Genomic DNA, 26357 nt, shown 5'->3' with positions numbered 1-26357 from the left:
GATGACGGAATCAGGCATGCAACACGGATCCTGGCACCAAGCACCACACACGACGGGTATTCTGCCAAAAGGATTACTCTGTTTTGTCATTCGGATGTTCAGCCATTACATCGTTGTTTCCAGTATTTTCACGTCTGTATTTTGTGTAGCCCGTTGTTTGAATCAAGAAATGCAATCTCTCTTGGCTTTTAAAAACGGTCTGCATGATCCGGCAGGACGTTTGGTTTCTTGGAGTGTTTCAGTGAGCTGTTGCGACTGGGAAGGCGTTTCCTGCGACAGGCTGACAGGACGTGTCGTTGCGGTGGATTTGCATAATTGCAGCTTGAGTGGTGAGTTCCGTTCCGCAGTGCTGATTGAGCTGAGGGCTTTGGAATTTTTGGATGTTAGCTTCAATAATTTTACAGGCCCATCTATTCCTCCAGAGATGGGTCTTTTGAAAAACTTGAGATACCTCAACCTGTCCACAACAGGATTCGCAGGTACCATTCCATGGCAGCTCGGAAATCTATCTAGCTTGATAGGACTCGATTTCTCCTCCTCCTCGGCTTCTATGTTGAAAAGTCCGGACCTATCATGGCTTGCAAATCTCACGGCCTTGAAATATCTTTCTCTCAACGGAGTCGATCTCTCAGCAACGTCATCCTCATGGGGACAACCAGTAAGTCGTCTTTCTCAGCTCATAGGTCTTACAATGTCAAACTGTAGACTGACGGGTTCCATTCCCCCTTCCCTGCGGAATCTGACATACTTAGAAACTCTGTATCTGGATAGAAACACTTTTCAGTCCGAATTCCCTGCCTGGTTAGTGAATATGACTAGTTTGGTCACTCTGCGATTGAACCACTCCAATCTCAATGGATCGCTTCCGTTTGGGATCTCTCACATGCCTCACATAGAATCGATTTCCTTGGGAGATAATAAATTGTTTGCTAATGTTTCCCAGCTTTTTCAGGGCCCATGGAAGAAGCTGGCCTTCTTCCAGATGCGAAAATGTAATTTGCAGGGCTCCTTACCATCGTCTATAGGAAATCTATCATCCCTCTCTCTGCTAGACCTCAAACACAACAAGTTAATAGGAACGATTCCAGAGTCATTGGGCCTCCTCCGCTCGCTTACTGTACTAGACCTGGGCTACAACCAGTTGACGGGATCTATCCCATCATCCATAGGATCGTTGTCTCAGCTGATCAATATCAGTCTTACTCACAACTCTTTGAGCGGAGCAATCTCAGAATCACATTTCCGCAGTTTGAACAATCTGAAATACCTTGACCTGTCCAATAACAAATTAGCCTTAAACATCACCACCAACTGGACTCCGCCATTTGATTTATTTGTGTTGAGATTATCTCACTGTCATATAGAGGGAGCATTTCCACTTTTTCTGAAGTCTCAACGCTCTATGATGGCACTGGATCTGTCCAATAACACTCTCACAGGTAAAATCCCTTCATGGTTGTGGAGTCTTCCCAAGCTGCAGAGGTTAGCTCTATCGCACAATCAGTTGAAAGGGCCAATACCATCTCAGCTATATAACTCTACCTCTTTGAAGGAGGTGGAGCTACGGGGCAATCAGTTGTATGGGAATCTTCCTAATCCTGCAAACAGTTCTGCTGCAGGCTTTCTGTAAGGTCCTTGGGCGCGGGCGTGGTTGGGCGCTGGGCGAGTCGACGTGCACGATGGGCGCGCGGGCGCACGGGCGGGCGCGGGTGCACGGGCGGGTGCGCTGCACGACAATGCGACGAAGTGCGACATAATGCGACGAAGTGCGACGATGAAAAATGGCTAAGGCAAAAATGCGATGGCGATTTATAACCCGATGAGCGTAGAGAAGCATGGGCGCGGCCGACATGTATATGGCGTTCACAAAGGGGTGTGTTAACATTGTTTTGGGGGTCGGCTGGAGAGCCACCACCCACGCAGACATGCATATATATTGCAAAGTGTTGAGGCTTCATTTGGCATTCAACGAAGCTTGGACAACTTCGCATAGCGTTCAAGGGTAAACAAGTGCGCAGATTTGGAAGGAGTGCGCATAGCTCATGCGCATTACTTGAGGGCGCAGTCTTGGTGTTACTTAGAGCCGGTCGAGGGTTGGGCAAGGTGTGCCCAAGGTTGTCTTGAGTGCAGATTTGTGCCGGGATTGACAAGGGTGTCTTGGTGGCTCGGGTGAGCACCCACCCTTCGTGCAAGGCGTGCACATGGTTATTGTAAAAGGCTGATTTGCCTATGTTGTAAAAGAAGCTAAGTATTGGCTTGGAGTTTGCCAAGCATTACTTGTGATGATTGTATTATTAAAAGAAGATTGATTATTATATATTGTTGGGCAGACTCATTGTTCAGGGAGTTGCCCCTCCCTTTATACTGTGCAATTGTTGTTCTTGTTATAATTGCTATTGATAATGAATGAGTATGGGTGTTCATTGGTATAAAGGATAAACATAATTTTACTTGGTTGCGAAACACAAACTAAGTAAGGACAAGTGAATTAGGCGTAGTCCATGAATGTTAGTATTGGTGAAAAGAAAGCGTTCGGTGGTGCCGCACCTCGCTATAAGTGGTTGAAAGACCATCGCAGGTGTAGGGGCGTGACTGTTGGTATCAGAGCCGATTCAGGGTTGAAGAGGCTTGATGAAAAGCTGATACCAACCTTGACAGTTGGTATCAGAGCAGGGTTGCTCATGACAGGTTTGAAGCTTGTGAACAGGTTCAGGTGTTGAAGCATTGAAGCTGGTACACACTTGACAGGTGAGAACAAGACTTCGGTTTGAAGCCGTTGAGCAGGGTTGCTCGTGACAGTGGAAAGGGTACTTGCAGGTGAAGGAAGTCGTTTCACACAAGTGGAACAAGGGTTGGTTCAAATTGCAGGTGACTTGGTGAAGCTGTTGGATGGTCGAAACTAGATTGCAAAAGAGGAAGAAGTTGTTAGAGATGGCAGCTGAATCTCATGCTGGGTCTAGTCATCAGGGTGTGCAAGATGCTACCATCACACTTATGGAGAAAGTGTTGGTGAGAATGGAGGTTATGGAGACTTCTTGGGAAAAGAAGATGGACTTGCTCGCTAAAGAACAAGAGGCCAATTCGAAGAGGAAGGAAGAACTCGATGAACTCCAAACACAACACGATGAACTCCGGACACAATATGAGTACGCTAATCTTATGTGTACACAACTTGAAATAAGGGTCAAAGAGGTTGAAGAAGCAAGAGATCAGGGTCTTGCAGAGATCGTGAACTTGAAGAAAAATCTTGACAAAGCCAAGGATGAGATCGCGGTGTTGAAGAAGGCCGTGAGGCATAACTCAGGTGGAAGAGTGCCTCATGTGAAGGTCAAGGAACCAGAATCTTATGATGGCACAAGGAATGTGAAGACCCTTGGAAACTTTCTATGGGACATGGAGTAATACTTGGAACGATTGGGTCTATCTGATGATGAGACGAAGGTCAAGGTAGCTGCTCAGTTCTTAACAAAGGATGCTAAGATGTGGTGGCGAAGGAGGCTGGATCAGATTGCTAATGGCAGTGTTGATGACATTACGTCGTGGGATGACATGAAGAAGGCTTTGCAAACCCATTTCAGTCCTCAGGATGAGACATGGGAAGCAAGGACAAAGATTAAGTACATAAAGCAGACCGGGAGCCTACAAGCATATCAGCGAGAGTTTGCAAGTGCAGCTCTGGAACTTCTTGACATGGCGGAGAGGGACAAGGTGTTCAACTTCATTATTGGGTTGAAGCCTTGGGCACGCAATGAAGTGAAGAGGCAGAAGATTAGGACACTTGAAGAAGCTTTTGCTGCTGTTGACAGGTTGGTGGAGCATTATGATGAGACTTCTGATGATAGAAAGAAGAAGTCCGATAAACCGAAAGATAAGAAGAAGGATGATGCTTCGAAATCGGATGATAGTTTGAAGATGAAGAAAGCCTTGAAGTGTTGGATATGTGCTGGACCACACACGGTGAAGAATTGTCCTTCTAAACCAAAGGTGGCTGCTATTGCACAATCTGATGCGAAGAATGAAGGTGCTTCTATGGGGATGATGCAGATACTTGGTGCTTCTGCTACTACGGAGGTGGTCTCTAGGAGGGATCCTGAGAGGAAAAGATTGGAGTATGTTCAAATGAAGATTGGAGATGCTGATGTACTCACTATGGTGGATAGTGGGGCTTCTCACAAGTTCATGGGTGAAGATACTGCGAGAAGGATTGGGCTAAAATTTGTACCGGCAAAGGCACAAATGAAGACAGTGAATTCTGCTCCTATTGAGATTCTTGGTATAGCTGAGAGGGTGGACACTACACTTGGTGAATGGACAGGGAAGGTTGACTTCACTATAGTGCGGATTGATGACTATGAAGCTGTATTAGGGATGGAATTCATGAAACAATTTGATGCTATGATTGTTCCACATTTGAAGAAGCTCTACATTTATGATGGAAGGGAAGATGTACCCATTGGTGTGACAAGGCTTGATTGTAAATTGGGAGCAATGCAAATGGGGGATGAGAAGAGAATGGGAGACATGAGTAAGCGATTGTCTATTGTTGAGGCAAAGCTTACCGAGCAGTCATTAGTCATCAGATCACTTTCGGATAGCATCTTGGACTTGTCAAGAAGGCTAGAGTTGGTTGAGGATGATGATGATGAGGAGGAGGTGTATGTGAGGCCGGATGTCCAGGAGGAAGACCGGGTTGCTTATCTACAAAGGATGGAGGTTGAGGATCCTGATAGATGGATCGAGTTGATTAGTGAGGGAGAGCCTTCAGGCTCTACTCCCTCTACATCTTCTTAGATGGATGAGAAGATGGGGCTCATTGTTAGCTGCTCATGGCAGTGAGTCCCTTAAACATATGGAGCAGGTATGACTGATGGTGCAGGGATGGCTTGGCATCAAGCATCATGACATGTTGCAGATGGATGGAGTTTCCATGGACCTGAGCATGGATTATGGAGATAGATTCTTGATGAGTCAAGAATGTGGCAGGATGTTTGAGGAACAACTGATGATGGCATGAGGATGTTCACTCTCATGGTTTGAGCGTGACAGTTGGATTAGCTACCCAACTAGTTCAGACATGGGGTCGCGAAGTGTGCAGAGATGTGTTAGCATTTTGTTGGAGTATCATGACAGAGGTTCACATGGTGACACATGATGAGGTCGACACGAGATGTTGCAGTGGAGATTGTGGCAGAGGGGTCGATGATCATGGATCGAGATGATATCTGATGGAGGACATACCGTAGAGGTGTATACCTTGGTATGGAGTACTTGGTGGCAGTTGGTCACTAAGGTGAGACATGATGGAGATGGAGTTCTACATATGTTGCAGGGATGTTTGCCTTATGTGGAGGAGTTGACATCATGGATAGTGATGATCTTGGTGGATGGCTACCAGGATGGTATGTTGTCGAGGACGACAACGATTTTAGGTGGAGGAGGATGTAAGGTCCTCAGGCGCGGGCGCGGTTGGGCAACGGGCGAGTCGACGTGCACGACGGGCGCACGAGCGGGCGTGGGTGAACGGGCGGGTGCGCTGCACGACAATGCGACGAAGTGCGACATAAGAAGTGCGACATAATGCGACGAAGTGTGACGATGAAAAATGGCTAAGGCAAAAATGCGATGGCGATTTATAACCCGATGAGCGTAGAGAAGCATGGGCACGGCCGACATGTATATGGCATTCACAAAGGGGTGAGTTAACATTGTTTTGGGGGTCGGCTGGAGAGCCACCACCCACGCAGACATGCATATATATTGCAAGCGTTGAGGCTTCATTTGGCATTCAACGAAGCTTGGACAACTTCGCATAGCGTTCAAGGGTAAACAAGTGCGCAGATTTGGAAGGAGTGCAGATAGCTCATGCGCATTACTTGAGGGCGCAGTCTTGGTGTTACTTAGAGCCGGTCGAGGGTTGGGAAAGGTGTGCCCAAGGTTGTCTTGAGTGCAGATTTGTACCGGGATTGACAAGGGTGTCTTGGTGGCTCGGGTGAGCACCCGCCCTTCGTGCAAGGCGTGCACATGGTTATTGTAAAACGCTGATTTGCCTATGTTGTAAAAGAGCTAAGTATTGGCTTGGAGTTTTCCAAGCATTACATTGTTGGGCAGACTCATTGTTCAGGGAGTTGCCCCTCTCTTTATACTGTGCAATTGTTGTTCTTGTTATAATCGCTGTTGATAATGAATGAGTATGGGTGTTCATTGGTATAAAGGATAAACATAATTTTACTTGGTTGCGAAACACAAACTAAGTAAGGACAAGTGAATTAGGCGTAGTCCATGAATGTTAGTATTGGTGAAAAGAAAGCGTTCGGTGGTGCCGCACCTCGCTATAAGCGGTTGAAAGACCACCGCAGGTGTAGGGGCGTGACACTTTCCTTGGGAACTCGATCTGTCAATTAATAAGATTTCTGGTCCAGTTCCCCAAGAAATCTGTACAATGTTGCGGACTTCAAACTTCTTATCTTTAGCATCGAATGAACTTCAGGGGCAGATTCCTGCTTGCATTTGTGAACATACAGAGTATCTGGAAGCTTTGGATCTTTCAGGCAATAAGCTGAACGGGCAGTTGCCTTCCAATTTCGGTAACTGCTCTTCTCTGAAGGTATTGAATGTAGCAGATAATAAGTTGGAAGGGCAGATACCAGTGGAACTAGGAAAATTGAAGAAACTTCAGGTATTGCACATCAGTGACAACAGGCTAAGTGGACATATTCCCTCGTCCCTACGAAATTGCAAGATGTTGGAAATTTTGGATTTGAGTGGCAACAGCTTATTGGGCAAAGTGCCTGAATGGATTGCAGATCTTTCAAAGCTCCGCATACTGGTTCTCAGATCAAACAATTTCCAAGGTGAGATACCTATTCAGATTGGGTACCTTCAGAAACTCCAATTTCTTGACCTGGCAATGAACAATTTGTCAGGGTCTATACCACGACATCTCTCAAACTTATCAACATTGATGAATAGAACTTTCACAAGTTCGGGGTCCAGTGAACTTAGATATGGAAATTACTACAAAGAAGAAATTCACATGGTGGTCAAGGGTCACGAGTGGGCGTATAAATACATCCTCTCTGCTGTGACTTCTCTCGACCTCTCGGTAAACAACTTTACTGGTGACATCCCGGTCGACATGGGATGTCTCAAGGGTTTACTGTATCTGAATCTATCATACAATCATCTTACCGGATACATTCCACATGAACTTGGGGAAATGGAGGATTTAGAAGCTTTAGATCTTTCGTGCAACCAGTTAAAGGGAAGAATACCTGAAACATTTGCAGATCTGGACTCCCTGGGTTATTTAAACCTATCAGATAATAATATGTCAGGGAGGATTCCAGATCTACCACATTTGGAGACATTTGGGCCGTCTTCATTCTCGGGTAATCCTGATCTTTGTGGTCCTCAAGTTGATAAAAAATGCAACTTTGATACTTCCTATTCCGGAGAAGGAGAAGGAGAAGGAGGAGAGGAAGGTGAGTATTGGTGGGAGTCGTGGACAGTTGGGATGGCAATGGGAATTGTGATTGGGTTTGCAAGTGTGATAGGAGTGTTCACGCTAAGCGGGGGGTGGAGCACAAGATATTACAAATATGTCGATGACATACTGAACTTTCTTTTTTCAATATTGAATCTGGGCGTTGTGCAATCTCAAAATGCGCAGAGACCCAGTTTCCTGTAACTTCATACCCAATTGTAAAGTTGATTAATTTTGATCTTTATAGTTTTGAATAATGTTTCATCACACCTTGTATTATTTTATTCACTCGAATCTGACAAATTATATTCCAGTGAAAATGAGAAAGGTTTTCTCACAAATTTTGTAACATAAATCGCCAAAGATGAGAAGGGGTGTTGTAAGGAAAGGACAATGTATGGTTGTGTATTTTGAAAGAATCGACTGCCATGAAGTTATAATCTTTTAAGTTTTACTTTGTTCAATTTTTATATTGAAATATGTGATATATTCATTCTGTTTTTTTGGTAGTAGTGTATTTTAATTTAATTTTATTGTAATAAATAATTTTTACAATAAATAAGGTTGTATGGTTAACATTTCTCTGCGGCTTAATTTAATTATTAAATGTATGAACTAATTATAATTACTTTATAGATATTTTTATTTATTTTAAGTATCTCTAAATTAAAATGAAAAATAAATAAACTAGCATTTGCACCAGATGATGCAAAGGAAACGCCGTAAGGCATAAATTGAGGAACAATCACGACATAGAAAGAAGCAAATGTAAATAAGATGCATAGATGTAGTAGAAATGAAATTCTAAAGCTATATAAACCAAAATTGATTTATGGTGTCTAAGACTATATTTTTAATTAATTATTGAATTAATATTGCATATAAATCTCATAAAATTCTCTGTTATTATAACTTGTAGCATCGTTCCAACCAACGAAACCATCTTCACATTTTGGAATATCATTTGTCATATATATTATGTATATTACGGTAATCCTCACTAACTCTCAACCATATCAAGGATAAATATTAATTCACCTTAATTCCCCAACAACATTAAATCTTTGACGGTAATCCACCTTTAACACTAATGTGGATATATGTCATTTTGGCTCAACATGGATGTAACTCTCAACCATATCAAGGATAAATATTAATTCACCTTAATACCCCCAACAACATTAAATCTTTGATGGTAATCCACCTTTAACACTAATGTGAATATATGTCATTTTGGCTCGACATGTATCTTATTCCTACAACTTGTGATGTCATATTGTTCTATCATACTTCGGAAAAAATATATAATTAAATAAAAATAAAAATAAATTTTAATGTTCCTTTAAAATTTATACATTGAATCTTTTATAAAGTTGATGAATACGATGAATCCTAATGTAAAAACCATATATTGTTTACAGAATCTCTGAACACTACAAACTAGCCAACTTAGAAACAGGTTTGCTGGAAGGCCAATAAAAGCAACAAATGGGACTCCCAATATTATATTTTTCAGACAACGACTTTAATTTCAAAATTTCACATTGTAATGTGAAATAAGTTTACAAACTCAATACTTAATTTATCTTATTATCTCATTATGGTATGTAAAGTATAGATTTCCTAATTTACTTTGAAAAAATAAAAATAGCTGGAAAGCTCAGAAAACCCCACACAAATGTTATTTGCATTTTTCCTATTCTTGATAGTGATTATGACTGCTGTAAAATTCTGCAGTGCAGAATCATGTCTTTGTTTTCAACATATAAACCGTACTACTAAGATGTAAGCACCAACACTTTTAACTCACATAATACCAAGACCTTATCCGAGGTTAGGTAAGGCTTTTTCTTTGTAAAGAAAGGAAATACCTTAAGCCCTTGACTAAAAGGTTGGCCCTGAGGTCTGATCAGATAAGGTGCTGGTCCTAAAGTCTCATATATCAAAAAGGAAAAAAAATAGTTAAGAATAGTAAGCTGACTACATATTGCCATTTCTACTGCTCTCCACCCCAATTTTCACAGATCTGTTTGGTTTGATCCTCCTGAAATACCAAATTATAACACTTGCAGAAATCAATCCACCAACAGCAACCCTGACCACGGTCCCTGCCATCCAAGAAGCCAACGTTAACTTTAAAGCTTGAGATGGATGAATAGAAATTATAACGCTTGCAGAAATCAATCCACCAACAGCAACCCTGACCACGGTCCCTGCCATCCAAGAAGCCAACGTTAACTTTAAAGCTTGAGATGGATGAATAGAAGCATATCAAATGAAACCACTGGAATTGTTCACGTAATCCATAATTGAGTCCTATGTTTTACCTGCAATCACCCGGTTCTTTCTGCCAACCATTTCAGAGATATACCTCTTGTTTATCTGATAATGTTGTCCAGCATTTTATGGGGCCATCAAAAATTTATCCGCGATTCAATCTCTACTCCATAGTAAGCTCCAGTTTCTTCTTACGGATCCATGATTTCACCTCATGTTTGAGCCTAATCAATTTATGTGTTACCTGGTCCATTTTATGTACAACAAAAAATTCCATAGGATTCATCCAAGATTTGTTGACCAATTCCACAAAGTCTTGGTCTTCCAACCATGTGTGATTAAATTTGAAAGGCAGGGCAATGTGGTCATGTTCTCCAGACCATTTAATAAAAATGGCGTCATGGTCAGAGGTACTCAGGTATGAATTCCATGTTTTAAGGTTCTAGAGCCTTTCGTAAATGGAAGTGTGGAGCATAAAGCGATCCATCCTCTTTGCTATCCCTTTTGTGCTTGTTCTACCATTTCTCCAAGTGGGACATAAAGGCCAAGGTTTGATGCCTCCGAGTAATTTTTGTGAAAACAATGAGGAGAAATATCCAACAAGTGGATCAAAATTGCAGTGATTTCCCCAAATCTCCTCCAGGCTCATTGTAAGGTTGAAGTCACCAACAATGATTAGCCCATGAAGATCTAAAATCCCACAGTCATCCAATTTTTTCGAAAAGTGCTTCCGATTTGAGTATGGGGCGTAGATGTTAAGGATACGTACCCTGCGTGGGAACCGTTATAGAAACCAGAATGCACTATCCCTGCGAAAGTTTTGTAGGATTTAAGCGAGAAAATAATTGGATTCCAGATAACTGCAAGTCCACCAGAGTTTCCAACAACATTTATGGCCACATGGCCCAATTTGGGCATAAATTAGAGAGTAGTTGGATGGCCTTGTCCCTGTCGACCATTTTTTCCTGAAGAAGTATCATCATGAGTCTTTTAATGAGAATTAAATTATACAATAATCGTTGGGAGAGTGACGATCCAAACCATATGATATTAAAATACGTAATTATCATTTGAGATGGACGACGTCATGGATATTCTATAAGGCACCAAATGTTAGAATTGTCAGTGGCTCCATCCTTGTATGCAGAACATCACAGGTCGATTGTTCGGTAGACAGCTACTTCCAAGGTTTCGACGAACCTATTATTGATATCGAAAGCATGGTCAAAACATGAAGAGATATTCTTATATTCGAGAGGTTTTCTTTTATTGGATGAACCCAGTTTCAATTTCTCAAAACTGGTAACCGCTTCACAATTATGGAAAAAATATATTTTTATGATTAAGGGTTCCAGGCCTGTCGAGGCATCATTAACTATGTTCTCCAGCTCATAATTTGCAGGAGGAGGAAAGATTGATTCTCCATATCAAGTTTTATGTTGCAGAGGAGGGACAGGATGAGCCCACCAATCATCGCCAACTGTCCCTACTTTGAGTTTGTGTCCAGCTATTGGAGAGGAGGGGGTTGATCGTGAAAGATTTAGCTGAGCACCATCCCGTTCCCCGACCCGAGAATCGTGTTGAGATGATTCCGAAACATTATTCTTTTGGACCAAACTCAAAATAGTATTTTCGACCTTAGCCAGAGATCCATATTCGAAGGGGACATCCTTTAGAGTAGGCATGTCTGGATCTGGTTGTGTCTGTGAGTTAATCCGATGTCCATGTGTGAAATATGGGTTCTTGTTCATCCAGAGGGCACTATTTCTCCTAACAGGTAAAACCCAACTAGGCCTCCTTGGACACCCTGATATCAAATGTCTGACTTCATGGCAGCCAATGCATCTGAAGAGGATGTCCCAATAGTCCACCCATTACCTGATTGAGGAGGTTTCCTAGAAAATATCCAGAGCAGTTGGAAGCCCTTTGTAGAAATAAACTTCAATCAAGACCAAGCCACTCTTTTGTCCAATAATCCTATGAAACCTTCATCCACATAATATAACCTCCCAATTTTTTTTTCTATCTTCGAAATTTCCCTTTTGGACCAAAACTCAAGTGGAAGCCCTGGTAATTTGACCCAGATATATTTTCTCTTTGGATTCTCTTTGATGGGTCAAATCCAATGTACCATTTTTTTAATCTTAAGAACTCTCTGCCTCTCACCCATGGTCTTGAACTTATCTTTTCTGCATCCTCTGAGGGCATAAAATGAACACCAAACCACCCATTTACTAAGATGCTAACCTTCAAACGATATCCAACTATAGATGTCCAGTTCTTGTCAATCCATTCTTTCATTTGTGCTCCTACTATTTTCATGTAGTCACAGCGACCCACTAGAGCTCTTTCCTTCAACATCATAGAATTGTCCAAGTAAACATCAACGACCAGAATGAGTTTTTCAATTTCCTCTTGTGCTTTGAAAAGTTTTTCCTTCCTCATCGGGGCGCATGGATCGCCTCCATGGCTGGCCTGAGATACATAATCAGCTTCCTGATCTAGGGTCTTATGTTCAAAGGTGCCTATTATCTTTTGTACATGCGGAATAGCACTTGGGGTTCAGTTTTTAGCCGCGAATTAATTTTCTAAAGCTATTTTAATGTCTATTAATGACTCCACATCGTCCAACTACTCGATAATTGGTTGCAAACTTTCCATTTTAGCCCAACTGAGCCTGTCGATTCGTCCAGGTGCCAGGTACAACCAACCAATCTTAGGGAGAAAATATGTCCCTTCATTTTAATAAGCCACACTATTGGCTGGATGGGATCCTAGGGCCCCACTCACACTAATACCCCACAAAACCTCTTGCTCCACTAATTGTTGGGCTAAGAGCTGTTTTGACCTGTGAATTGGGATTCAATACTTGGACCTGCCAACTAGTATAGTCGTTTTTGGGAAGGAGGGCTAGTAATAATCCATCAAATCGCCAACTTAACCCCAACAGAGCCTTAGCACTTCCTGCTATAATAGTATTTATGATTCATCATTCAATTTATGAAGCATACCCATATTCATAAGCAAATATTCTACATAGTGCCACATAGCTCACACATAATCTCATGCCATGATTTTTGCCACATGATCTCTGAAATTCTTGTGTTCAAATTCCAGGTAATACTTCCACCACCGAAGATCATGTTTCCATGACAACTAAAGGGAAAAAGGGTCTTCATATAATGAATTTAAACAAATTGAAACAAAAACTAGACTGGTGGTGCAACTCCCAATTGATTTAGATTAAATTTCTGAACGTGCTTTTGATATATTATGAAAATTGTTGATAATAATTGATGTTTGTTAAAAAGATCAAGATATGGATTGATAACAGACACAATCCTAGACTTCAGATCCTTTCGATTTTAGTGGTTCTTTGGTTAAAGTTTAGTTTTTGATATGCTATTACAAGCATATTCTTCTATTATAATTTTTATTTGTTATGCAGATCAAAAAGCAAGATTATAGAGATATCATGGCAACAAATTAACTTGGAAAAGCCTGGCTGGAGCACGGAGAGTAAAAAATAAGGGATTGAAAGCTTCTTTCTGTTGAATAGATTATGAAATCAATTTCTTGATTCCATCAATGTAGCTTTTCATCAAATCGAAACCTTTGATTTGGATTGAGAGTTGGTCTTTCTAATGCTTGGTCCAATACTTTTGCATGGAAGGTTCTATAAATATGTATTATAAAAGATAAAAGAGACATTCGAGGGTTCTGAGAGGGGGATTTTCTTTCTGAGTCGACCTCTGCTATTGAGGAATATTTTACACTATTGTAAATCCATTCTCTATTGTCAGAGCGTCTTGTTTTAGAAAGTTTGTTAGAGAATTCTTCACAAATTTAAAAAACAAATTACGAGATTCAGAGATTTATGGTTATATTTAATTTGAAATACTACTAGCATTTGCACCAGACGATGCAAAGGAAATGCTGTAAGGCATAAATTGAGGAACAATCACGACATAGAAAGAAGCAAATGTAAATAAGATGCATAGATGTAGTAGAAATGAAATTCTAAAGCTATACAAACCAAAATTGATTTATGGTGTCTAAGACTATATTTTTAATTAATTATTGAATTAATATTGCATATAAATCTCATACCTCTGTTATCATAACTTGTAGCATCGTTCCAACCAATGAAACTATCTTCACATTTTGGAATATCATTTGTCATATATATTATGTATATTAAGGTAATCCTCACTAACTCTCAACCATATCAAGGATAAATATTAATTCACCTTAATTCCCCAACAACATTAAATCTTTGACGGTAATCCACCTTTAACACTAATGTGGATATATGTCATTTTGGCTCAACATGTATGTAACTCTCACCCATATCAAGGATAAATATTAATTCACCTTAATGCCCCCAACAACATTAAATCTTTGATGGTAATCCACCTTTAACACTAATGTGAATATATGTCATTTTGGCTTGACATGTATCTTATGCCTACAACTTGTGATGTCATATTGTTCTATCATACTTCGGAAAAAATATATAACTAAATAAAAATAAAAATAAATTTTAATGTTCCTTTAAAATTTATGCATTGAATCTTTTATAAAGTTGATGAATACGATGAATCCTAATGTAAAAACCATATATTGTTTACAGAATCTCTGAACACTACAAACTGGCCAACTTAGAAACAGGTTTGCTGGAAGGCCAATAAAAGCAACAGATGGGACTCCCAATATTATATTTTTCAGACAACGACTTTAGTTTCAAAATTTCACATTGTAATGTCAAATAAGTTTACAAACTCAATACTTAATTTATCTTGTTATCTCAGTATGGTATCTAAAGTATAGATTTCCTAATTTACTTCGAAAAACAAAATAAAAATATCTGGAAAGCTCAGAAAACCCCACACAAATGCTATTTGCATTTTTTCTATGGCTGCACAACTCTTGATAGTGATGATGACTGCTGTAAATTTCTGCAGTGCAGAATCATGCCTTTGTTTTCAACATATAAACCGTACTACTAAGATGTAAGCACCAACATATTCATTCTGTTTTTTTGGTAGTAGTGTATTTTAATTTAATTTTATTGTAATAAATAATTTTTACAATAAATAAGGTTGTATGGTTAACATTTCTCTGCGGCTTAATTTAATTATTAAATGTATGAACTAATTATAATTACTTTATAGATATTTTTATTTATTTTAAGTATCTCTAAATTAAAATGAAAAATAAATAAAATATACATGAATAAATAAATAAAATGTTTTTAACAACCCTAATATACTAATTAAATTGATTAAAGATTTTATCTAATTGTTACCACAGTCGATCTCGACTGTGTTCGTTGGATTTCAAATTTCCGACTATTGCATCCGATCCGAATCCCAGACATCTCGAAAACTTACTAATGAGTGTTTCCGGGGTGCAACCTGCTCGAGTCCTCGTCCGCTGTTTCGACCATGATTGATCAATCCGTTAAAGTCCGCGTTTTCCCCACCTACTTTATTCTGTTGGGACCCCACTCACCAACTTTTTACGGCCACCTGTCTGTCGGTGTATCGGTCTTTGATCCAGCTGCCGCCAACGGCAAATGAAAGGAAAAGCGAGCGCAGTGCAGTGCATATTTCTTTGTTTTTGAAGTTGTGTGGCGGGTAGCGTGAATGGAAAAGTAAAATTCAGGTGTGATGGAGAAAGAATCGACACATGGAAAGCCATCTTTCCTATGCTATAGGGTACTGAATGCTTTGACAGTGACCGTGACAGTGGAGGATTCAAGAATGTAAATACATGAGCATGGCTTACCATAAAGGAAAGGTCATCCATCCCGCCGCCATGTACTACAGAAGAAGGACCGCCCACAGGCAAGGACGATTTAAACGACACATTATTTTAAGGTAAGGACGATTTAAGTTTAGGAAGTGGGTAAACCAGTGAAACCTCTTAATCCGAACAGATAACGGACAGCTGCCACTTGCAGCACGCTTTCCAAGATTCCGCCCACTTGCAACACTGTGGTTTGAATTGCGTGTCCAACTTGTGGAATGGTTTCGTTTCAACGCACGACATCATGACAATAACACTTGACAACGACACTTCACAATCCCTGTAGGGTTGATTGTTTGCAGGCAAATCGTCAAAATCAGCATATCTCATTAACCTGATCAGGTCTGGAATTTAAAATCCCCTATGTCTCTCAAATGAAAATTTGATGACGTTTTTGAATTTTTCATGCCTTTTATTTTATGTTCTATCTAAATTTGTGGGTGTCAACTACTTTTGCATTTCAACTTTCATTAATCTCCCTGAAAGAGTGCCTTATTCTTTCCCAAGTTAACATGTGTTTCGATATAGCATACAACCATACTTTTGATATAACACAGTATGAAGTTTATTTGTTTCGATATAGCATACAACCATACTTTGATATAACACATTATGAGGTTTATTTGTTACAATTAATATGCTCTAATGGTAGCCGAGTATGTTTTGATTTCCTAATTATATGGTCCAATGAACTAGGTTTTTTTTTTAAGGGCCTAAGAGTCAACACAACATATATTTCGATATGAAATATAATGATTTTTTTTTGGGAAAAAAATAATACATGTTGTAGTAATTGATATATATTTTGATTTTGTTTCTAGTAAGATGTATAAAGGAGGGACTTTTTAATACATCAATGACTTTTATACTTAAAACAAATCCTCTCTCAAATTCTTTATCAAGTCCCTTTTTACTATTGTCTATATAATGAAATTAGTCGACTCACATGTTAAGCTCAATATTTAGATGAAATACCTTCAAGCTAAATACCAATATTTCTATAAAATACCTTCATGCTAAACAAGCATATTGAAAATATAACGAGCTGCGAAAGCCTAACAAATACTATACATTTTTCTATTGACCTTTTCTCAACCATTAGTAGAAGAAGAAGAATGGGACACCACATAGAAAATGAGCTACACTAAAACATCTGGGTAATAACTCTACCAAGGAGATCCTATTACAAGAAAGACATCAGATACACCAATCATAATTTTTAATACCTAATAATCAATTTTATAGGAGAACCAAAAAATAACCGTTTTCACCAAAAGAAATTGAGTCACTACAACCAAAATTACATCCTTACCCCAAGTTAACTTGTAAGTTTCACATGTAACATCCACGTTGAATCCACATGTGACCTAGACATAAATACTCCCAATATCCTCAATAAAACCACCATACTTTCCAACCATATATGGTAGTGCACACCTTAAATGTCCAGGTTACACAACCATTAATTATATTACAATTATTCCATGATTTTGGCATTTGTTATGCAAAGAAGTAGATTATCTTTTGGAGTTTCCACCGTGCCAATTGGGATCCGATGCCAAATCAAACGCGGCTTTCCCTTAATTTCTTTATCTATTCAAACGAATGCTCGACTTGATTATTTTCCATGTTTCCAGGTTCGGTAAATTTCCCCTTGCATTGCATCAATTTCCTCATGTCCTTTACTCCACACTAATAAATAATTTACATTATTCGTGGTAAACAACATCTTAGATAGCAAGAATTTAGAGGCTTTCAGTTCCAATAAGATAAACGACAATTTAAATTATGCGTCTTATATCATGATAAAGATATCTTAGACCAAAGGAATTGATAAAAGGAAATTCAAATTATGAGCGGTCTTAGACCAAAGGAATTGACAATAGACTCCCTACATCCCAAGGATTGCGAAGACAGAGATTTCAAGTGATTTCCATTCGACATTTCAATCATGTTTACTGTGATTTCCATTCAGCGTTTCAGGCATGTTTACGGTTTATTCAAGAAACCTAGTACCGAGCATCGAGGCTCAAAAGGATCCTTAGAAATAGAGACGCAATGATGAGAACGATGAGAATCGTAAAGAGGAAACACCGTGACTTTCAAAAAATGCGTTACCATTAATGAGCCTGGAAGAATTGTCGCCCTGATTGAGAGAATCAACGGGTGGCTCTATAGGATTAGGCATGAACTTGGGCTCCCCTGTGATAAAAGCTAATCAATTTGTGCCTCTTCCCAAGGTTGGGTAGGAAATTAAAACCTATAATCTATCAGTTTAATCCCATTGCAACTTGCAGTCGGTCATCTAGTGCAAGTAACCATCTAAGGGGCAGTTATGACTGGACGGTGACCATTTAATCCACAGTTAACACACACCGCAACCACTGTACCCTAATATTGTCAATTGCTACGGTTGCCATGTTAATGAATTCGCTTGCTAGAATCCAAGGTGGGAAAGAAGCAAATAAAACTAGATACCAGATACATATTAAACATTAGTAGCGTACCTGGCGTTACCTTTGTTGGTGCTAGGTATTATAGATTGGAGTTATCTATAATGTGATTTTTTGGAGATTTTAGTGACGGAATTTGGCGGAAGAAATTGAAGTTAAATCTTGATTTGTTGCAGTTAAAATGGTTTTTTAACTGCATATTTGGATTCAGCACCCTGGAAAATCCCTGGAACGCTTTGATTGTGCAGAAACTAGCTATCAAATTTGCAATTCCAATAAATTGCTGCCAGATTTTGACCGAAAAAACCCACCAAAAAAACTTCCAAAAAATTGTCAGTGATATATAAGACACCTCAAGTTTGACGTGTAGAAATTTACACAGTGAGTCAAACACGTTTTGAAATAGAAAATACGTCCTGTAGGACGTCAAATTCCAGCCCGCCACGAATTTGCTCTGAGCATGAATATTTTTATTTGAATATAAAAATAGCAAAGCATTTTTTATGGAGGAACCGAGGTGAGCATGAATATTTTTATTTGAATATAAAAATAGCAAGCATCTTTTTATGGAGTAACCGAGGTGGCTTGGTCGACTGATTAATTTAGTCCCCAGTGATTTCGTTCGATTGAGTCCGGATGAGTCTTTCATTCGTGTTTGACTGAGATTCGATTTCCATAAGTTGAGGTAATATCTTTCTTGCATAAATCAGAATGATAAACATATGCAAAGCCGAGAGGCCTCTCAGGCCGACAAAATCAAGCGTTCAATCTAGACCCTTGCAACAAGGACAGCGGATAATGGGTATTCTGCAAAACGGATTATTCATGCGGATATTCAGTTTTTGCGTGGTTGCGTCGTGCATTTGCACAACCGTTTCTGGCAATGTCCGTGATTGTGTGAATCGGGATATGCAATCTCTCTTGGCTTTTAAAAGCGGCTTGCAAGATCCTGCGGGACGTTTGGCTTCGTGGAATGTTTCCTTCAGCTGTTGCCACTGGGAAGGTGTATCCTGCGACAGCCGGACCGGCTGTGTCGTTGCGGTCGATTTGCATAATTGCAGTTTGACTGGCATCTTGCGCCCTGCTGCACTGTTTAACTTGACGGCGTTGGAGCATTTGGATGTTAGCTTCAATAATTTTACTGGTCTACCTATTCCTACAGAGATGGGTCTTTTGAAAAACTTGAAATACCTCAACCTGTCCACAGCTGGATTTGCAGGTACCGTTCCATGGCAGCTCGGAAATCTATCTTACCTGACAGGACTCGATCTCTCATCCCCGGCTTCGATGTTGACAAGTCCTGACCTCTCATGGCTTGCTAATCTCACGGCGTTGACAAATCTTTCTCTCAACGGAGTCGATCTCTCCGCAACGTCGTCTTCATGGGGACAATCAGTAAGTCGTCTTTCCCACCTCTTAAATGTTACAATGTCAAACTGCGGATTGACGGGTTCCATTCCCCCTTCCCTGCAGAAGCTTAGATACCTAGAAACTCTCCATCTGGATGGAAACACTTTTCAGTCCGAATTCCCTACTTGGTTAGTGAATATGAGTAGTTTGATCGATCTGCAATTGAGCAATGCAAATCTCAGTGGATCTCTTCCGTTTGAGCTCTCTCAGATGCCTCGCATAGAATGGATTTCCTTGGCAAATAATAAATTATCTGGCAACGTTTCCCAGATTTTTCAGGGCCAATGGAAGAGCCTGACCTTTTTCCAGATGCCAAACAACAGTTTGTACGGCTCCATACCATCTTCTATAGGAAATTTATCATCTCTGACTCTGCTACAACTGCACAGCAACAATTTGAAGGGAACGATTCCAGAGTCATTGGGCCTCCTCCGCGCGCTTACTGTACTAGACCTGGGCTACAACAAATTGACAGGGCCTATCCCATTATCTCTAGGATCGTTGTCTAAACTGACCTATATCAGTCTTACTCACAACGCTTTGAGCGGAGCAATCTCAGAGTCACATTTCCGCAGTCTGAACAATCTGAAATATCTTGACCTGTCCAGTAACAAATTAGCCTTCAATATCACCTCCAACTGGACTCCGCCATTTGATTTACAAGTGTTGATATTATCTGTTTGTAAAATAGAGCAGGCATTTCCTCTTTTTCTGAAGACTCAAAGTTCTATGACGACACTGCAGCTGTCAAATAACACCCTCGCAGGAGAAATACCTTCATGGTTGTGGAGTCTTCCCAAGCTCGAGACATTAGTGCTCTCGCACAATCAGTTGGAAGGGCCGATACCACCTCAGCTGTATAACTCGTTGACTTCTTTGAAGCATGTAGAGCTACGGGACAATCGGTTCCATGGCAATCTTCCCAATCCCGCAGGAAGTTCCTATGCAGGCTTCCTTCGGGAACTTGATCTCTCTATTAATGACATTACTGGTCCAGTCCCTCAAGAAATCTGCACAATGTTGCAGTTTTCTAATTTCTTATCTTTAGCATCGAATAAACTGGAGGGGCCGATTCCTGCTTGCATCTGTGAGAAAACAGAGTCCCTCGAGGCTCTGGATCTTTCGAACAATAAGCTCAATGGACAGTTGCCTTCCAGTTTCAGTAATTGCTCTTCTCTCATGGTCCTGAATGTAGCCAATAATAATTTGGAAGGACAGATACCGGTAGAACTCGGAAAATTGAATAAGCTTCAGGTATTGCACATCAACAACAACAGGTTTAGTGGGGAAATTCCGTCGTCCCTGCGAAATTGCAAGCTGTTAGAAATTTTGGATTTGAGTGGAAATAGCATATCAGGCAGAATCCCTGAATGGATTGCGGATCTTCCAAATCTCCGCATACTCGTTCTCAGGTCAAATAATTTAGAAGGTGAGATACCGATCCAGATTAGCTACCTACAGAGACTCCAAATTCTTGACCTGGCAATGAATCATCTGTCAGGCTCGATACCGCCGCATCTCTCAAATTTATTAACATTGAGGAATGGATTTTTCTCGATCTCGCAGTCCACTGATCTGGTTTACGCAAATTTCTACAAAGAAGAAGTTAACCTCATGGTGAAGGCTCATATATGGGCGTATAAGTACATCCTTTCGACTTTCACTAGTCTGGATCTCTCGGCAAACAGCTTTAGTGGTCAAATACCCGAGGAGATGGGATATCTCAGGGGTTTACATTCTTTGAATCTATCGCACAATCACCTGTCTGGGGACATTCCAAACAATCTTGGCAATATGACAAGTTTAGAAGCTTTAGATATATCATACAACCAGTTATGGGGAAGAATACCTGCAACATTAGCAGATCTGGATTCCCTGGGCTATTTAAACGTGTCGTATAACAATCTGTCAGGTATGATTCCAGATTTACGGCATTTGCTGACATTCGAGGCCTCTTCTTTCTCGGGTAATCCGGAGCTGTGTGGGCATCAAGTTCAAAGAAAATGCAACGATCAGACCCCTAATTCCGGCCAGGAAGTGCAGGGAGAGGAGAGCGTGCATTGGTGGGATTTGTGGCAAGTTGGAATGGGAATGGGTTTTGCAATTGGCTTTGGAAATGTGGTCGGAATTTTAGCTGTCAGCAGGCGATTGAGGACGAAATACTATCAGTTTGTTGATGGCACTTTGGATCTCTTCAACTAAGCGACCATTCAGATACGCTTTAGGGTTATATAATGATTTTATTTTGTTTTTAATTTCTGGACATCCCAGCAATGTGCGGGCTTTTAACATTACCTTCAAATTTGCATGTAATCAGCCTTTCTATTGATAATGTATTCTGTGTAGATTAGGGCTTCAAGTTTTGAATGACTATTCGAAGGATCTGAATCGATCTTCGATAGCGTCAGACTTAATTTTAGTACAAATTCCAACTACCACAGAAGCGTGCAAACACAAATAACTTTTTTTTGGAGAGTCTGATTGTTCTGTCTAGCTTTGCTGATGATAAATACCAGACCCCTTATGAACACGGAATTAGCACGTTCACCAGTTTTCTCCCTCATTCCATTGGTATATCCACATCGCTTTTATCCAACGGCTGTGATTCACTTTCAGAGTTTTTCGTTATGTTCCCTTCGAAAACCCCTCTGGTCAAGAGGAACCTGTTGCAAAACATTTATATTTCACGGCTGTTTTAGAGATCATCTAAATCTAATGGCTGTTGCTAATCCACAGCAAGTTAGTAGATTGGTTTGGCTATTGGAAATTAAAGATTAAGCGTCCGTAACCTGTTATTACGTTTCGAGCGCCATCTCTGTCCAGTGTTTAGTTTGGATTGAAAGTGTAAGTTTTTGAAAGGAAGTATGTTCAAAGGAAAGGTAGGTGGGTGGGTGTTCAAAGGAACGGGGAGGTAGGTAGGTAAATGGGTGATAATTTTTCTTATTTGTTTAAAAATAGATATAGAAGGAAGAAAATTATAGTTTCAAGAATCGATTAGTAAAATAGAGTGACTGAATGAGTGGGAGGTAGATATATAGATACATGGTTTAAAAGATAATTATCAAATAAAAAGAAGCTATAATTTCACGAATTAATTAGTAGAATCAAGATAATTATGATTTTAGAATTCAAAATAGCAATAGAATCAAGAAAGTTATACTAGAATCAAGATGATTATGATTTCAGATTTCATTCATAAATTATAAAGAAATTTATCATTTTATTATCCAAACATAAAGTCGTAGAATGAAGATGATTAAGATTTTATTTTCATTTATAAATTATAAAGAAGTTTATAGTTTTATTGTTCATTTATAAACTATAAAGTAAGGTTATTATTGTGTTGGTATGTGCTTTACAATCTAGTATGAAGTAGATGTCTAAGTGTAAATGTTGGTTCTAAGGAGTAGATGTCTACGTGTAAATGTTTAACATTTAACAAATTTAACATTCAAAAATTTAATCTAATGTTAATATTAGCTTTAATTTCTAATTTTTGATTAATAAATATAGCTAATTAAACTAATTTTACTAACTTTTAAATAAATTTATCGAAATAAAAAATTATTTAAAAATAAAAATAAAAAATAACCATTCTTTTTTCTTCTAAAAACAAGTATCCTCGTAGATTAATTATAAATAAAAAAAATTAATATATAAATAACTCATTATTTAAAAAAATAAAAGATAAACCTTCCCATTACCAAATATCCTCCTAAAGTAATTATGAAATAAAAAAAAAATTCATATAAACCATACACGAATCTACATTTTGATAAAACTTATGCAAAGATATAGATAAACATTAATAACTTTAATTTTGATCCTGAATTCATACCCAGTCCAGATAGTTTAACATTCCAACTCCAGTAAAATTATGTAAACAAATTTATAATTCACTAATTTTTCGTGACCTTATAAAATTATAAGAGAATATAAGATAATTCTTTTGTAAATCATCTCATTTGGTAGTCCGTTCATCTCTCATGACCCTTATGTAGAGTTCGCTAACTTTTCGCGACCGTATTAATTATAAAATATTTTTTTTATCTAAACATCATGGTTCAAAATTGCCAACTCAGGCGGATGTGCAAAGATACATAGTAATGGGTAGGGATCTACATGATAATATGGTATTTGTTTTATCCATTCAAATAAATTATTAATATATTCATTTATTGATATGGTAAACATTCATATTGATTTAATTTATAGGTATTAATATTTCTCTTTTTAGTGATAGGAGGGAAATGTTTATTTTGCATTTTATAAACATGCTTATTAATGTATGAAGATGTAGTTCTGTTAAATTTATAAAATAAAATATTTTCATTCTAAATAATAATTAATAAATAAAATATCTTATTTTCAGTTTAAGTATTTTTACAATTAATATGTCAATATCTTAACTGGATTTACTTTGTTATTACCATGTAGATTACATTTAATATATTTACACATGGCTTTCAGAATGTTTCGAATCTTATGGGGTTTTCAATCGAAATAACACCTTAAGTTTCTTTATGTGAGGCTTTCAGTGAATTTTCGATGTTTATCGTTATGTATTAAATGTTTAAGGTTTTTTTTACACTATAGTTGTTAAATATTTATTTATAATTTAAGGCTTTTAAATTGATTTATAATTTAAGGTTTTTAACATGAGCTTAAAGTTGATATTATAATTCTTTTATTTATTTTCCCCAATCGGGGTGTGAGCTGGACCCAATGGACATGCCTTGGCCAACAGTTTAATGCATATCTCCAAGATACTTACGGTCACCCTCTGCATGCATGCAACACTTGGAGAGGTGGCAATGCACATGCAAAGTTTTATTGCCAACCCTGAAGGTGGCAGAGCCATTAAGACAAGTGTTAAGGCGAGTTCCTCCTCCGTTGCGCTAGATAATTTGGTCTGCATCCTCCGATCTCTATGGATCTAGTTCGGGTTGTTCATTTTGGGGAGAATGCAGTTTCAGTCTCCTTCTGGTCTCGGACTTGATCACTAGTATGTCCCCACCCTTAATTTTGCTCCCTCTGAATATATGATTTGTGTATCTGCCCTCCAGTCTCTGGGATACATGGTACTATGGTAGTTTGGCAAGATTGGAATCACAAGTTCTTGGAGCATGGCATGGTATGCTTTTTGTTATGTGTTGAGTGATTAGTGTTTTATTTTCTAGTGTCTTTGGTCTATGAGATTTGATTGTCGTATAGGGGCTCACGTAGTGTTCGACAGGCGGGCTTCTCTGTGTGTAAGTGTACTTCTTGCTTGGATTATTGCAGAATTGTAAGGGTTTTGGTATTTGACCAATTCTATTTGTTTCTTAGGTATTCTGAATTTGTATGGGTTCAGAACAGGGCCAAGATTTTCTGTAAACAATGGCCTAGCCTTAGTCAGTATAGTGTTGTGGTTTGGGGAGCTCTGTTGGAAATGTTTAGTGTCAATCTAGCCCTAGTGGATAGGGTATGGTATATCTAGTTTTGTTGTCTATATGTGGGGGTCCTGGTCGAAGGGAAACTCTCGGCTCAATTTCTATCAGTATAGGCCCAATTATGGGCAATTCAGTTCTGTTTTTGCAACCAGGACATACTGCATTTGGTTTTGGTGCAAGGTTGTATGTGGCTTGTGGTTAAGGGGTAGCTCATAGCTCAAATGTTCTTTCTTTCTTCGATGCACAGTTCTGTTGCTTGAATCGATAAATCATGAGACTCACCCAGACAATTCTAAGGTTTTGCTTGTGGATGACGTAGTATGTCAGTTTAGGCGCATCAGTGGGCACTGGTGGAACAATGGTATAAGTGGGCTTGTTACGCCGTGTTGGCTACTAGTTGACAACAAGCTTCCGAATTGGTTCCTTATTTGGTTAGTTTCTGTTGTAATTTATTTGACAGGTCTTCCGTGTCGGAGCAACCCCTGTCTATTTGGGTCAACCTCTAGATCTCGTCACAGGGCAACATTTGATTAGTCAGAGCTGAAATATGGTTCGGGCCTCTGGTAAAGGAAGGAATGGGCGTGGAGGTCATGGTCATGGGAAACATAGTAAAGCCTCCCCTTCTCAGACCAATCAACCTAGCTCATCTAGGGGGGACTGTGCGTGGGCACAAACCGGCCTCCTGTATTATTCAGGAAGCCACTCAGGCTTATCAATCAAGCAGCTCAAATCCAATCAAACATCTTATCATAGATTGGGAAGAAAAGATACAACAGACTTAGGAGGGATTCAAAATTGATTTAGAAGAATGGCAATCTTTGATTCATGGCCCTGGCCACACCCGTGGAAGATCCTATCAATATAAACAAACGGTCCACCTATTTTGGATGATGAAGAGAAACTTGGCTAAAGCCTTGGAGTAGTTCCCACCTGATATGCATTTGTCCCCCCATGGACATTCAGATTACACCAAAGAGTTGCAAAAGATCTAGTTTCAATTGCAGCAACAAAATGGTCATTTCAGCCGCATAGAGCAGCACATCCCTTGTATTCCCCACATGGAGTTGCCAGGTTCCACTATGAAGGACCCTACTTTGGTGGATTCAGCTGATGATGAGTAATGGCAATGCATCCATGGTTATAGTTTTGTATGAAGTAGTTTCAATTTTTTAGGCATAGTAATAGTAATGTTTATAGGTATCTAGCAAATAGGAAGAACAAAGACTCTCATACTTATATAGCGTGGCTTGATAGACTTATTATTTTTTGTTTCTCGATGACATATTTTGCGGTTAGGTGGCCAACAGACCTGGTTTCCCTCAGGGAAAGTTGAGGCCACCTAACCTTCAGACATATGGATGTAACCTGCTTTATGTTAGAAAATTAATGGGAATGTACCACCAAGCTTATATATATATATATATATATATATATATATATATGAATTTTTTATAATGTTTAAAATAATAAAAATAATATTATATATTTTTG

The 26357-nt window shown here is 39.1% G+C and overlaps 2 protein-coding genes across 2 annotated transcripts; both read left to right on the top strand.

Annotated features, from left to right (window-relative positions):
- On the top strand, positions 1–7904 carry LOC149166202 (uncharacterized). Its single transcript, XM_089431302.1, is given in 2 exon segments — positions 1–1607; positions 6363–7904. Coding segments are annotated over 2 exon segments (2931 nt in total). The 5' UTR covers position 1; the 3' UTR covers positions 7688–7904.
- Positions 7905–18588: 10684 nt separating this feature from the next.
- On the top strand, positions 18589–22141 carry LOC149166201 (uncharacterized). Its single transcript, XM_089430095.1, has 2 exons — positions 18589–19892; positions 19968–22141. Exons 1-2 carry the CDS (start codon positions 18736–18738, stop codon positions 21634–21636), a joined length of 2826 nt encoding a protein of 941 aa, XP_089286221.1. The 5' UTR covers positions 18589–18735; the 3' UTR covers positions 21637–22141.
- The last annotated feature ends 4216 nt before the right edge of the window (positions 22142–26357 follow it).

Source organism: Pinus tabuliformis, chromosome 5_1 (assembly GCF_031772625.1).
Source record: "Pinus tabuliformis cultivar Carrire ecotype Pingquan chromosome 5_1, CPIR1, whole genome shotgun sequence".
NCBI classification, from domain to species: domain Eukaryota; kingdom Viridiplantae; phylum Streptophyta; class Pinopsida; order Pinales; family Pinaceae; genus Pinus; species Pinus tabuliformis.
This window is presented reverse-complemented; position numbering and strand designations above follow the sequence as displayed.

What these genes read in the sequence shown, in the direction of transcription:
- LOC149166201 (XM_089430095.1), top strand. Translation starts at nt 18,736, where the DNA reads ATGATAAACATATGCAAAGCCGAGAGGCCTCTCAGGCCGACAAAATCA. An exon ending in CTTACTGTACTAGACCTGGG is followed by an intron (nt 19,893 to 19,967) that starts CTACAACAAATT and finishes CAGTCTTACTCA; the next exon opens with CAACGCTTTGAGCGGAGCAA.